General features: G+C 35.7%; 1 protein-coding gene across 4 annotated transcripts in view; it reads left to right on the top strand.

Annotated features, from left to right (window-relative positions):
- Positions 1 to 14,852, top strand: part of LOC132549644 (tyrosine-protein phosphatase non-receptor type 4-like) — a 142,298-nt gene that overhangs the window by 119,399 nt on the left and 8,047 nt on the right. For all 4 annotated transcript variants that reach the window (XM_060213596.1, XM_060213595.1, XM_060213593.1 and 1 more), the window contains 3 exons: positions 9,571 to 9,660; positions 10,000 to 10,143; positions 10,335 to 10,404. In XM_060213596.1, the coding sequence (XP_060069579.1) occupies positions 9,571 to 9,660; positions 10,000 to 10,143; positions 10,335 to 10,404 (304 nt within the window). The remainder of the gene's footprint in view (positions 1 to 9,570; positions 9,661 to 9,999; positions 10,144 to 10,334; positions 10,405 to 14,852) is intronic.

Genomic DNA, 14,852 nt, shown 5'->3' with positions numbered 1-14,852 from the left:
AGACTATAGAATACCTTGCTAGTCACTAAGGTGGTTTGTGTGATTATTTAATGATGTCTGGAGTTCCAATCACAAACCTGGAGACAGTTTGTGAGGGGAAATGAGATAATGTACAAAACTACAAGCTGTTTCTGTGATAAACACTGGTTCTGCATTCCAACATGTTGATAAGTCCTCCCACTTATTCTGTCCCACCAAAGTTCACATTTAACCTCTGACCTTTTAAGTGCTGGACTAATGCTGCCTTTTGACCTTTGTTAGAATTGAATAGCTCTAAAGAACATCTTTAATGTAAATTTTTTCTGAAGCATTTTAAGTGATGTTTGAAATAACATGGTGACAGGTAGTGGTGAAATGACATTAACAGAAATTATAAGTGTAACCATCCTGATTGATGACCTTTCAACTGTGAAATTTATTTGTAAGTTATCTCCCTTGAGTGAAGATAGCTAGCATTATCTCATGATTAAGAAGTACTTGCATATTATAAATCTCAATCTATATTTGGACTTGGATTTGGATTTATTAAGTGAAGTGTATCATGGCTGATGTAACTGTCAAAATTCACGATAAATGAAGTTATATGTCCAGTGTCGTTTTGAATTATCATGGTTTTCATAAAAATACCATCGGTTTTAAATTGGTTTCTTAAAATATGTGTTAGATTATAATTTTTTCTGCAGTGACTTTTCACCTTAATAACATTCATTAGATTTACTATAATTGGGAGATATAAATTCTTAAAATTAGATTAAGATTGTAGTTAAGTCACTCATCACCTGTTTAAAGCAATGTCAAAAGAAGATTATATTATTACTCAACATTCCATTTTAATGAATAGAAATATTTTACTTTACCTGAGTTGAATGAATAATCCAGTGAGCCTGATTTTTAATTGAAAAGAAACACATTCTTTACATCGCATTACTTGTGATTGTATCATAATTCATGTTGGAAACAAATTTCACGCTTAAATGAAATTTTCTATGGTGATGAGTTCATTGAACATTTGATATGGTTTTATGTGTAATTTTAATTGCTCCTGGCCTAAATTTGGTTAGTTTTTGTAATGAAGTTGTGTAGGTAGGATGTAATCAAGATATAAATATCCTTGGTTGTCACGACCAAAAAATTTAGCCTACTTCTAAAAATGAAATCTCAGTTTTGAATTCTGCAGTATTCATCCTACAGAAATACATTTATCAATTTTGATATTCTACTTCAGTGGTCATATATATATAGGCTACTTATAAATGCATAATAAATCTAATGAAAACTTTTTCCTCTCTCTGATATCCATCCTTGAAAGCAAGTGTTATTTAGATAATTTTATGTTGATATTTTAAACTTCTGAACGTGAAGCTTATTATACTGAGGAGTGTTGAGACATAGGGTTGTGACTAAAATATCTCCTGTCGGCTCCGGCTGTACAAGCTGCTCTCTCAAGCATTCACTCAGAAATACACTAGAGAGGACTGTCATGAAAGGTACATAAATTAAAAGTCTCCAATTCAATAGAGATGTCTGATTTTTTTTTCTTCTCTTTATTATCATTATGAATAAAATTTTAACAGAAATAAGAATCGTATAATGTATAAAGGGAAAAAAAACTAAATTTGGTTTTAAAATTTGTGTTTCTCTTTGTATGCACTCCCAGTTTTCTATTAAATGATGATCTCTGACCTTGCACATTCTATAGTTTTGATATCACTGACCTCTGACCCAGCACGTTTTGAGCTGAAGAGATTTACCTGAGTATGATAACAGGTATATATAGAGGCAGGATCACCTTGGTGATGATAAACATTAACACTTTTAATGAATGATTCATTATTAAAATACAAGACCTGGAACAGACAAGACACGACACAAACTGGCTAAATGTTTGAGTATGTGTCGTGTCATTGGTTTGTGGGGAGATATCGGGGCAGAGTAAGGGAAGGAAATTATTGTGGTGTAACAGGAAGAAAAGTATTAGCATTACTAAGGGAGGGGGTGTTTTGTTCACTTTCATATATTTCCTTTTTGGAAGATCAGTTAATATTCCCTATCATAAACTTTTCACTTTACTTGCTTTTGAAATTATCTAAATGCCACATAATAAGGACGATTTTAAAATGTCAGTTTTTCCAGAAGAAGTCCTTTGAGGATTGTTAGAGAAACTTGATATTCAAATGTCGTTAGTTAGAATTATTTGTTGAGTGATATGTATCTGTAAATATCATGAATGATATACCTGTAAAATTATCTCCCTTGAATTTAAGTACCTGTAGATTATAATGATATATATGATAAATACACATATGATCATTTATATCTATCTTGGCATTTAGCCCATGCATGGTACCCAGACAGATATATCAATTTATGGATAGATAATTTAATATATATATATATAGAGAGAGAGAAGGGGAGAGAGAGAGGTTCTTCTTCAGAGAGTAGATATTGTATTTTCTGACGAAATGCCTAAAACGTTGTTGTTGATCATAATCCTGTAAATTAGCTGTCTACTTTATAAGTGTTGACCTCCATGACTTACAGCAGGGTAGACTTGGTATGCCCAAATTATCTACCTGTACATAATGTATTACACTGGCCATGAAACCTAAACAAATCCACAAATGACACGTATCAGTTAGACAATATCCAGTATACTCAGACACATGCTTGTCAAATCAGACCCAATCTGCAATCTTGCACAAACCTGAAATGTTTTAATGATGAAGCAGTGGACTCTGTTTTTAGTAGTGGAGCTGATCAATTTCACAGTTCTTAAGGTTAGTGATATTTTCAGGATTTTTCACTTTGTCCCTCAGGCATGGATTACTAGAATGTTGCCTTTGTAGCTATCAATCTGTTTGTCCATCTGTCTGTCTATCCAATTGCAGGTGTCTGTCAATTGGACACATAGTGTTGGTATGACTTTCAGTGACATTACTTACAAATTTCATTTCACAAAATGACCAATTTCATCATATTTATTGTTGATATGAGTCATAAACTTTGAAGATATCTAGATATCATCTTCTGTGATTGAAGGTCACAGTGAACTTTAGAGGTCAAGGTTACTGTGCACTCTCCAGAAACCAACTTGGAAATTACATGGGATTGGTATCTACCTATTTATTGACACAATGCATAAATACTTACCCAATAATGTAGTATATCATAGCTTGAAGTGAAAATTGTTTAGTTATAGGGAATGTATCCTGGGATATCTAACTGACATTAAATTACAGCCAGTTGTTTCTGTGCATGCTTAGTTACCCAGCTATTACCAAACTTTAATCAAATTATCATGTTGGTCTCGGTCAGTCTACACTGCCAATTTCATGTTGATAATTTTAAAACCTTACATTATTTAAATTTTTTTGTGGGAATGAAGTGTTGTGTTTGAAAGTCATTTGAAGCTAGGTGAGTAAACAAACACAAAACTGTAAGAATTGTTGCCGCTTTCTGAACTGATTGTGTCCACGTTTTGAAACTTAATAAATCATTATGTAAATAATTAGCTTTAAAGTCCATTAGTAAAGATTTTAGCTCTGAAAAAAAAAAAAAAGAATTCTGGGTAATCCAGCTCTGATGCATGTTTTCTGTTTCACCAATTTAATGCACAGAACATTAAAGTATATCAGGTTTCATTTCCTCATTTCTGCAAAAGTATTTTTTGTAAGAAGAGATAATTTTCACCACATAATTAAATGTATTTTTTTATGCATATGATAACACAGTCCATATGACACGTCTCTATTTCAAATGTAAATTGAATTAATGACCCTTTCAGCTTGGAATATACAAGTGTTGGACACTTAATGTGGCTGATATGTAAATTGCCCTGGGTCTGCGTGACAGCACATTTAAATGTTGAATAAGTTGTTAGCAAAGGTTGTGTGCTGTTGAATACATCAAAAGCAGGATCTGATAAATGATTAAAATTGTGGAAAGAATTTACAGAAGAGAAGTCACAAGTAAAAGGACTATAGACTGGGATATATAAAGTTTTAATTACGAGTTATGTTGGGCAAGTGGTCATTTTCAATGGTAACAAAAAGGAAAGATGGATATGTCATTGTTGAGGAATGAAATACAATTGATTTATATATGGTGAGGGTATGATGGTTTTGGAATTTGAAAATACAGTTTTATAAAGAGTTTTTGTTAGATGTTGGTGTAAAATTGAAGTGGTTTACACATTTTGTACATGGTTATTGGAAAATTTTGCTAGCTAGGCAAGGCACTTGCGTGTCGGGAATATTTCCTTCCTTGAAAAAAATCAATGAGAATACCTGGGTAAATTTGATAGCATGGAAATATTTTAATAAAAATTTAACTTATCTGGTTACAAAGTAAAAAAATAAAATGCTGTTTTAGCCAGATACATATAAAATAACAGAAAAGGACTAAACATTCTGAGTTAAAGCAAGTTTTTCATATTGTACAGGTTCTGCTGCAGATAGTTATATGCCTTATGTACATGAATAAAATAAACTTTGCAGAAGTAATTTGGTTTTTGTCAGAAACTGATGAAAGATTAGTCCTCATGTATAGGTCTGAAAACTTATGGAGGTATAGAAATAGCTGTACAGATTTGTAACTCAGAATTGATCAGGTGTTGTTACTGATACCACAGTAGATACACAATATTCTACAAGATTAGCAATTCAAAAACTGTTGATAGACTTGGTTTAAAGTTCTATTAAACCTAGGCCTTAATGAAAAATACTCGTAATCTTTTTCATATACTAACTTTTAATCAAAAAACTTCATTTTCTATGTACATATAAAAAAGTTAATCTTTAAGTTCTGATTCTGTATGATTCCTGTAGCTGGTTGATCATAACTGGTAATGCATAACTTATTATAGATACCACACAAGGAGAGTGATCACTGTAAAGTTCATGCTCAGCAAGTTTGAATTCCGTGTTTCTGTTTGGAGTAGATGGAGAGATGCTGGAGTAGATAGAGAGATGCTGGAGTAATAGATAGAGAGATGCTGGAGTAGATAGATAAGATGCTCTATCTATATTCATTACTTGTTTTCTGTTGATATTAAAGCTGGATTTAGTAACAGGTACCGTTCCTACGTTGGTTTTCTGTTGATATGGTAGTTTGATTTAGTAACAGGTACTGTTCCTACATTGGTTTTCTGTTGATACAGTAGCTGGATTTAGTAACAGGTACCGTTCCTACATTGGTTTTCTGTTGATATGGTAGCTTGATTTAGTAACAGGTACCGTTCCTACATTGGTTTTCTGTTGATATTTTAGCCTGATTTAGTAACAGGTACCGTTCCTACATTGGTTTTTTTTACAATGGTTCAAATTTTTTTAGTTTTTATCAAAAGTTTTAGATAGGATGTATTTACCTTGAATTTAAAAACAGGTAGTAAAACAAAACCCTTTCAGATATTTCAAATGTTGAATATTTTTCAATCAAGTAGGTTTAGAAGCTATGTCTATACTCTGAAGTTAGCCATATCTTTCATCTTAGATGAAGACATGGAGTGTTTATACTGTCTTAAATGAATTTGAAATAAAATTAGTTTTTTTTTGTTAAGCCTTGATCTATTGTGGATCACATCTGTTTTATAACGAGGTTTTCCTGGCTCCCTATCCTTTTCTTCGTATCATCCCTTGTCAGTTGATTTATCATCTACCTTAGTTCTTATCCCTCTGTGTTTCTGTCTTTCCACAGTATCCCTCCCTCTAATAACAACCCCCTCTCCCTCCCCCTCACCACCAATCTCTATCTCATTCATCTATCCCTTGTACATGTTTCCATCCCCTTCTGTACCCTCTTAAGAATGTTGGTGTAATGATGGCTGACTGGTTTGTGTGTATGATTAGAAAGATTTTGTATAACAACCTGAGATTTCCAGGCTGTCTGACGAGGAACAAAGATAATGCGAAAAACATTTCCAAGAAAAATGTGTGTGGGTGTTTTATTGACATCTCTGCTATAGGATGTTTACACGCACCCATTTGCTGCATGTAGGTGTTTATGGGACGTTGATACAGACACTGTGGAGAACTCCGAACTGTTCAATAATTGTGATTGTGTATGTACATCAGATTTCCATATGACATCATTATCAACAGTTGAGGCGGACAGGATCTTCATTAATTAGAGATCTTGGATGTTGGCAGGGTTCTTGTAAAAGGAACTAAACAGACTAAGGCTGTCAAGTTCTTCAGTAAATGAATTTGGATATTTGCAGTCCCAGTTCTTGTTAATGATAGAGAATTACGGCGTATACAGATCTTCAGTAAAACAGAAATGAAGGCTTCTTAACGTCCCAGTTTTCTTCTTAATGGTGATGGAGATGAAGTTGACATGTTTTGACTGCAGTGAGGTGATCATACAGATCTTCATTGAGAGATCTTATAGATATTTTGAATGACAGAATGGTTTTATATGAACAAGAAGAATTTAGGCTAGCTCACAGCTATAACTCTTCAGTAATAACTATTTGATCTTATGTATTGGCAGGGTCCATGAAAATAAGGCTGTTGTATAGATCTTCAGTAGAGGTCTAAGATATATGCAGGTAGTTTGTTTGTATATAGAACAGGGAAAATGAGGTTGGTATTTTTAAGTTACAGAATAATTGAGGCTGCTGGTTAGATCTTCAGTAGAGATCTAAGATATATGTTGGTAACGTGCTTGTATATGTGGTAGGTATTTAGTTTATGAATCAATTAGAATCTTTTTGGCTGATGTAGATCTTCATTAACAGATTATGGTTGTGAAAGATTTCTTGTGTGTGTATATATATAATTATATAAGAATTGGCAATGCATTCCAGTGAGGAAGAAGGGCCGAGGAACCTAGTCATTGCTAGTACTGGTTTTGTTTAGAAATATCAGCACTTGATTGAGATCTTATACAGGTATATTACACATTGTACATAAACTTGTGTATGATTAAAGAGTACTTCTGACCTCAGGCTAACACAGGTCAACTTCTGATGACAACATACAAGAGTGGCGTAATTTCTGTTGTCGAGTCTGCCCACACATTTCCTCCTATACAGTACAGTTTAGGTAGACACATATTTCCTTCCTGGCATGTAGATATGTTTCTGCAGCTACGATGTACACACCAAAATATTAGCAGAGTGAAACATTTCTGGACATTGATATGCAGAAATGTTAATATTGATACAAGTAATTTGATTATCGTGATTGTATCGTGGTATTAATGGTCATTTTCGCAGTTTATTTTTGTTTGATATTGACAAATTATCCGTCCCCAAGAAGCTTTTAACGTAGGATGTGTAAAACTCTAATGTAATGGACAACCCATAAAAAAGTCAATGGAGATGTTCATTACTCAACAGATTACATGTGAAGCGCAATATCAGGAGTTCTGACGTAAAATCTCGGGATTGTTTTGTTCGCAGAAAATCAAACATTTATCACCCTAGTGAAGAATCCATGAGTGAAATTTCATGCTCGATGAAATGAAATCAGCATTGATTTGTGAATGGCGTCATAGCAACAAATTACAAGGATGGGAAGTTTCTGTACATATATTTTAAAAGTTACATTCAATAACAAGTATTGTAGGGCTTCTGATAGTTGGAAAAATAATAATGTACGAGGAAGATATTTTTTTAAGTTAACTTTATGAATAACAGCTCTACTGGATTTCTGAGAAGTTTGGATTTAGTACGTGTGAGACAGAGTTCTACTAGTTTGTGCTTTAACTAAAACCTCTTACTGCTATGTATTTCGGAGTTTACACATGTGTTGGTGGTTCATTTGACTCTCCGAAGTATGAAACACATGTAAGAAGACAGTACAGAAACTGTGCCCGGTAATTACAGTGTGATGGGTGAGAACTTCATCAGTTAAGACTTGGGATCCTATCATGCACTATTGTCGGTACTTCCTTCTTTGACAACATGACACTGGCCGTGTCAACAATCGGGAAAAATGTCAAAACAACTTATCTGTATGAATGTCACTGGAGTGTTGACCCTATTCCACAGGTAATTCTCAAGTATTATGATACAAATCAGAGCTATTTTGAGAGAAAATATTTCAGGTGCATTGCTTGTTTTTGAATAAATATATTTGATAAAAAGTATGTATTCTTAGTTTTACCTCATCATTATGTCTTATCCTCTTTTGATGTATTGGCCAAAATCAGAATCAGGAGAGATTGTATTATGTGAAACTTGACCTAGTTTTATAGTAGTGATGCCCATGCCCATATTAATTACGTTAATTATGTTATATAGAATGTTATTTCGTTGTCCGGTAATAAGCCCACTCACTTCAAGTTAGAAGTCATGGTATTGGCTCATTGTGGGGCTCTGACATTGGCCTACACAGATGGAGATCCAAGGTGTGTGGTTTGACACACCCAATCCATGGCAGTTAATGTTTTTTCAGAAAGTTGAGAAACACACAGATCTGTGCTGTAACTTGACCCTAATTGCTGTGATGTGATGGGCCTCCCCTTTGTTGTTCAGTAGCCACCTAAGCTGCAACAGGAAGACCTGGCATCAAAACAACCCTGACATCTCCCAGGGTGATGTAAACATATTGTAGGATAACACAAAGTAGGGCATATTATCATTGACTTGAAGTGTGACTTGATAGTTTGTAGAAATAACATGTAGTATCTATTTAGGTAGAAATCACAGTGAAAAGTCTGTGTTTCACACAAATTTACCCTAGGAATGTGTTATTTGTTATTGTAGGGTGATCTAACACCCACTATTTCTACTCGTGGAATGTGTAACTGTTGTATTGTCCTGCTCTAAATCTTATACCACTGTTGTGTGGGGATGGTATGGCAGAGATATTATAGTAACCTCTATAGGATGTGATGTAAAGAATGTCAGACCTGGCTTGTAACCTGACACACAACAATTACTGAAATTTACATAAAAGTTTTGAGTGACAGATTAACGTCATCGTAATGATCAAATGAATATTAATGAGTTCATAATGTGCACTCATTTCTTCAGTGAATTTGAAGGATAACATTTGGGTCTACACATCAAGCCTGTGTCATATTAAGGTTGTTAGAACCAGACTTTACTGGTTGTTTCTCTAAATCAAAGGACATCTGGACGTCACATTGAATTATATTCTGTTTGTCACAAAGTTTCAATTTAATTCACATCCCTATATTAGGAATTACATCATATATTTACATCTTACTAATGAACCTGTTGAATTTGATTGACACCTGTATATATTGGATTACATGTTATACACAGAGAGTCTCCATTTCATGCGACCAACATGTGTATATAGAATTATATCATATTTCAGATTTCTCTCTCTAATTGACGTGTGTATATTGGATTTTGTCATCCACAAGTTTGTTATTGAGAAATACGACAAAATATTGGCTGTCTCGATCTTAATCTTTTTAAGATAGATGTAACTGTTTCTGTGATTGTTACTCAAAATCTACATCACAGCTACAGATTAAATTTTCAATCTTTAAAAGAAAGATGAATATTGTCAAGGGCCATAACCCACGTTGTAAGTAAATATTTCACCATATGACTTAACAACAAGTTGATGTGACTTTATTATCTACCTACAGCCTAACGGGAATGGTTACCCTGAAGGACATGGTCTGGTTACCATACGGATGATCCCAGATGAACAGGGGCGATTCGGGTTCAATGTCAAGGTGGGTACACTGAAAATATGTTATAAACTTCAGAAAGTTCAGAAAATAAACATATCATAACTAGGAATTTATCAGTGCCTGGATCATTGACCTTATAAAGTGAAGATTCTTTCTTCTAGGGAAAATGAAAAATGTTCTACAAAGCTTGTTGATACCAAAATTCTGTAATCCAGATAATATCTGGAACCAGAAAGTTAGTGATATAGTTTATTTTATACAGTCATTGAAGGAAGATATTTTGTTTTGATATCTTCAACAACACAAATCACTGATTTCCTGAATTTTTTACGGTTTACATAACTGTAAGGCCAATGACTAACTTCAACCTTTCACTTGCAGGGAGGGGCAGACCAGGGCATGCCCATTATTGTATCCCGAGTGGCTCCTAGCACGCCAGCAGATCTGGCCATTCCTCGTCTAAATGAGGGAGACCAGGTCCTTGTGATCAACGGGCGGGATGTTTCACAACATACGCATGAACAGGTACATGTATAAAAAAGGCATTTACAAATGTGAACCATTTAATATACATTAGGTCATATATGTATGATGGTCCCAGTGATGTTTGTGGACAAGTGTCAGAAAAATTGCATCACAAAGAAAAAGTCTTCATTCATGCAAATGTTCTTGAAAACATTAATTAGAAGCATTCTCATTGGGCTCTTATGTTGTAGGTTGTCATGTTTATTCGGGCCTCAAGAGAAACACATTCAGGGGAGCTGGTTTTGATCGTGCGGCCCAACGGTAAGTTGGTCACCTTCCCACCAACCTCGGCCTAAAAAGCTCACAGTATTCATGTCTGAATACCTTCCTACATATCAAACACAACTCTACTTGTGAAAATACTTGTGAAAAGAAAATGAAATTCTTTTAAAAGAGTTTACTTACAGATGAAAAGAGAAATTAAATTCCCATTTGATTATTGGCAGATTTGATCTAAAGGGCAAGTTTTTATTTGCACGATTTTGCACTAGATGGCTGTCTGTCATTCTGGTACAGTTGCAATAACGTCTTTTAACTTCAAATATGCTTTAACAGGTGTTTGGAGGTATACTTCAGGGTCTAGCTTGAATGTGGAGCAATTACTTAAGGGTTAAGGTTTGTAGGGCCATGCCTCAGGGTTAAGGTTTGTAGGGCTATCCTGAAGGGTTAAGGTTTGTAGGGCTGTCCTTAAGGGTTAAGGTTTGTAGGGCTATCCTGAAGGGTTAAGGTTTGTAGGGCTGTCCTTAAGGGTTAAGGTTTGTAGGGCTGTCCTTAAGGGTTAAGGTTTGTAGGGCTATCCTGAAGGGTTAAGGTTTGTAGGGCTATCCTTAAGGGTTAAGGTTTGTAGGGCCATGCCTCAGGGTTAAGGTTTGTAGGGCTATCCTGAAGGGTTAAGGTTTGTAGGGCTGTCCTTAAGGGTTAAGGTTTGTAGGGCTATCCTGAAGGGTTAAGGTTTGTAGGACTGTCCTTAAGGGTTAAGGTTTGTAGGGCTGTCCTTAAGGGTTAAGGTTTGTAGGGCTGTCCTTAAGGGTTAAGGTTTGTAGGGCTGTCCTTAAGGGTTAAGGTTTGAGTAGCCATACTTTATTGTATAGGTTTGTAGGGCTTTACTTCAGGGTTGATATCTGTAGGGCTGTACTCCAGCATTAAGATTTGTAGGGCCAGACTTCAGGGTTAAGGTTGTAGGGCCAGACTTCAGGGTTAAGGCTTGTGGGGCCAGACTTCAGGGTTAAGGCTTGTGGGGCCAGACTTCAGGGTTTAGGTTTGTGGGGCCAGACTTCAGGGTTAAGGCTTGTGGGGCCAGACTTCAGGGTTAAGGTTTGTGGGGCCAGACTTCAGGGTTAAGGTTTGTGGGGCCAGACTTCAGGGTTAAGGTTTGTAGGGCCATACTTCAGGGTTAAGGTTTGTAGGGCCATACTTCAGGGTTAAGGTTTGTGGGGCCAGACTTCAGGGTTAAGGCTTGTGGGGCCAGACTTCAGGGTTAAGGCTTGTGGGGCCAGACTTCAGGGTTTAGGTTTGTGGGGCCAGACTTCAGAGTTAAGGTTTGTAGGGCCATACTTCAGGGTTTAGGTTTGTAGGGCCATACTTCAGGGTTAAGGTTTGTAGGGCCAGACTTCAGGGTTAAGGTTTGTAGGGCCAGACTTCAGGGTTTAGGTTTGTAGGGCCAGACTTCAGGGTTAAGGTTTGTAGGGCCAGACTTCAGGGTTTAGGTTTGTGGGGCCAGACTTCAGAGTTAAGGTTTGTAGGGCCATACTTCAGGGTTAAGGTTTGTAGGGCCATACTTCAGGGTTAAGGTTTACAGGACCATACTTCAGGGGGTAGGTTTACAGGACCATACCTCAGGGGGTAGGTTTACAGGACCATACTTCAGGGGGTACGTTTACAGGACCATACTTCAGGGGGTAGGTTTATAGGACCATACTTCAGGGGGTAGGTTTACAGGACCATACTTCAGGGGGTACGTTTACAGGACCATACTTCAGGGGGTAGGTTTACAGGACCATACCTCAGGGGGTAGGTTTACAGGACCATACCTCAGGGGGTAGGTTTACAGGACCATACTTCAGGGGGTAGGTTTACAGGACCATACTTCAGGGGGTAGGTTTATAGGACCATACTTCAGGGGATAGGTTTACAGGACCATACTTCAGGGGATAGGTTTACAGGACCATACTTCAGGGGTATGGTTTGTGAGGTCTTGTATACAGAAGTTACCATGTCTGTTTTACATTTGTTTCAATATATTACAGAGTTCATTCTACTTTATAAGCTAAATATTTCATGTTAACCATGATGTCAATATCACATCAAAGGATATGGAGTGCTATGTATATAGATCAAGAAGTAATGTTCAATTCAGGAAACATTGTTTAGACACTTAAAAGATTAAATTGATATCATATTTACATGAAATTCCAACCATTTCATTGACATTAGTAAGGAGAGTTATATATCTTTCTGTATTCTGGAGACACTAAGCAGTAAGGCTATCTTGAGATAGGGAAAGGATTGGGGAGGAAGGGATGGAGACAGAGCAGGGTGGGAAGGAGGTGACTGTTGTAGGGGATAGTATGGAGGGAAGGTTTTAGATTGATATAGATTTATAACGAGAATGAGATGGAAAAAACATATTATTTTTTTTGTAGGGGGAGAGGGTATGACTTTTGAAAAGGTTTTTACTAGTTATCAGTTTGGGGAGGTTGTTGACTGAATTGAGTTTGGAAAGAAGAGTGTTCCGTTACCTGTGTAGAAATGTGTGGAGCATGCCTGTGCTCAGTAGCTAATTGCATTTCATAATCTGAAGGATTATGGGGAGGCGTTGGAGCGTTGAAGGGTTTTCAGATCTAGCTAGCTGTCACCGAGGTAGTCGCGTGCGTAATCCCATGATTTTGTCTAATCGGCAGTGTACTTGGTGACCGAATGTGATTGTGTTATGTACAGCACTGAAATGAAAGGAATTTCCGGTTAAAGAATTCAGGACATTTATAGAAATAATGACTTAGATTAAGACTGTCTTCAATGATCTGTAACCTCACAAATGGTACAGTTTTTGCCCTTTTGTAAATCAAAATGATAACATTTCAAAGGATCTCAAGTAATTTTATGATTTTCCTTTCAGAAATGTTACTTTTTATATTTTTAAATAAATAATGATGAAAATTTTGTATTTTAGAGACTAAATTGTGATGAATGTTTTTTTTAAAAGTAATGTTGATGTAGCGTTTATTTCATTTTCATTCATGACTTAACATGAAGATCAATCAATAATTTAAACTTGACATTGTACACTAAACATGTCACATACATCAAAATATAGGGCCACTGAAGTATCGTTATATTATGTGATGACTCACTTTCTACTGATAATGGATAGAAATTACAGTTTTCTGTAAAATCTGTGTATTTAACAGTGGAGGCGGGGAATACTCAGAAATGACTTGAAATATAGAGAAATGAATTAGTTGCCTTCATATCTTGTATTGTAGGGGCAAAGGGAGTAGGGAAAATCTAAATGTCAAAAAAAACATGGCCTTTTTATTGATTGTTTATCTATTACAAGTAATTTGTTGGATTAATAAACTTGTCTTGACATTTTTCATTGGCTGATCATCATATCACAGATATAGTTTATAGGGAGATTGTAATCATCCATGATGTGAGATTCCGAAGTACGTTACATTGTTCTTTATACCTGAATGGCTTTAATCTTGGTACAGCTTTAATTAGCATCAAAGTATCTTAGCTGTGAAAAAGAATAAAAATTTTATACATTAGTATACAGGAAAAGCTCACACAGGGTCAGGATATCCCTGGGATGTTAGAACTTTCCTGTCGGACAGAATATTTATCAGTCTATAGACATGGAATAAATGGCTGTAACGTGTTACATTAAGACTGTACCAGCACAGATTTGGCATCATGTTACGTAAATTGGCTAGCTTTTGTAAGTATTTTCTTGTAAGACTGAATCAATCACTGTGTGGTGGAAGCTACAGAACTAATGTGAAATTTAGACAGGATATTTTCTGTGTATAATTATTGCAATAATTTCGTAGGGACTGTTACTTTAGTTGATCGGGTGTTTTCAATGTATATTACACCAACTTTTCAAATGCATGTAATTTTGGTTTATTAGCGTACTATTTCTCAGAGTACTGAATGCCATTAAGACACTGTTGCAGACAATTTTCCATGGAAATCATAGAAAATGTACTGCCCAGGTCTTTTATTAGTCACCTGCCGGTGAAACCGGAGGGGACTATAGTGTTTGTCTCCGTCTGTTCGTCTGTCTGTCCGGATGTTGGTTTCCAGGTGATAACTTGAGAACAGATTGATGGATTTGGATCAAACTTAATACAATGGTAGTTGATAAGGCAATATAGAGTGAGATTTTGTTTGGGGTCAAAAGATCAACTACAAAGGTCACTGTTACTAAAAATAGAATCTTGTCACAATTTAGTTTTCAGACAATAATTTGAAGACGGATTGATAGATTTGGTTGAAACTTGATACACTGGAAGCTTATAAATAATAAAACAAGACACTTCTGATACAGAAAAAGTTCTACATTACTTGAAAAAATAATGTATTTATACTGCAATTAGATCATGGGCCAACATATAAACTCAGATCCATAGTAAAGGGTTAGCTTATTGCAAACAGTTAAGTAGCATTTGCTCCCATTTGCTTTACAACAGAACATTGGTGGGCTT

Source organism: Ylistrum balloti, unplaced genomic scaffold, assembly GCF_031769215.1.
Source record: "Ylistrum balloti isolate Yb309-2 unplaced genomic scaffold, AGI_CSIRO_Ybal_v1 Utg370072, whole genome shotgun sequence".
Classification (NCBI taxonomy): domain Eukaryota; kingdom Metazoa; phylum Mollusca; class Bivalvia; order Pectinida; family Pectinidae; genus Ylistrum; species Ylistrum balloti.
This window is presented reverse-complemented; position numbering and strand designations above follow the sequence as displayed.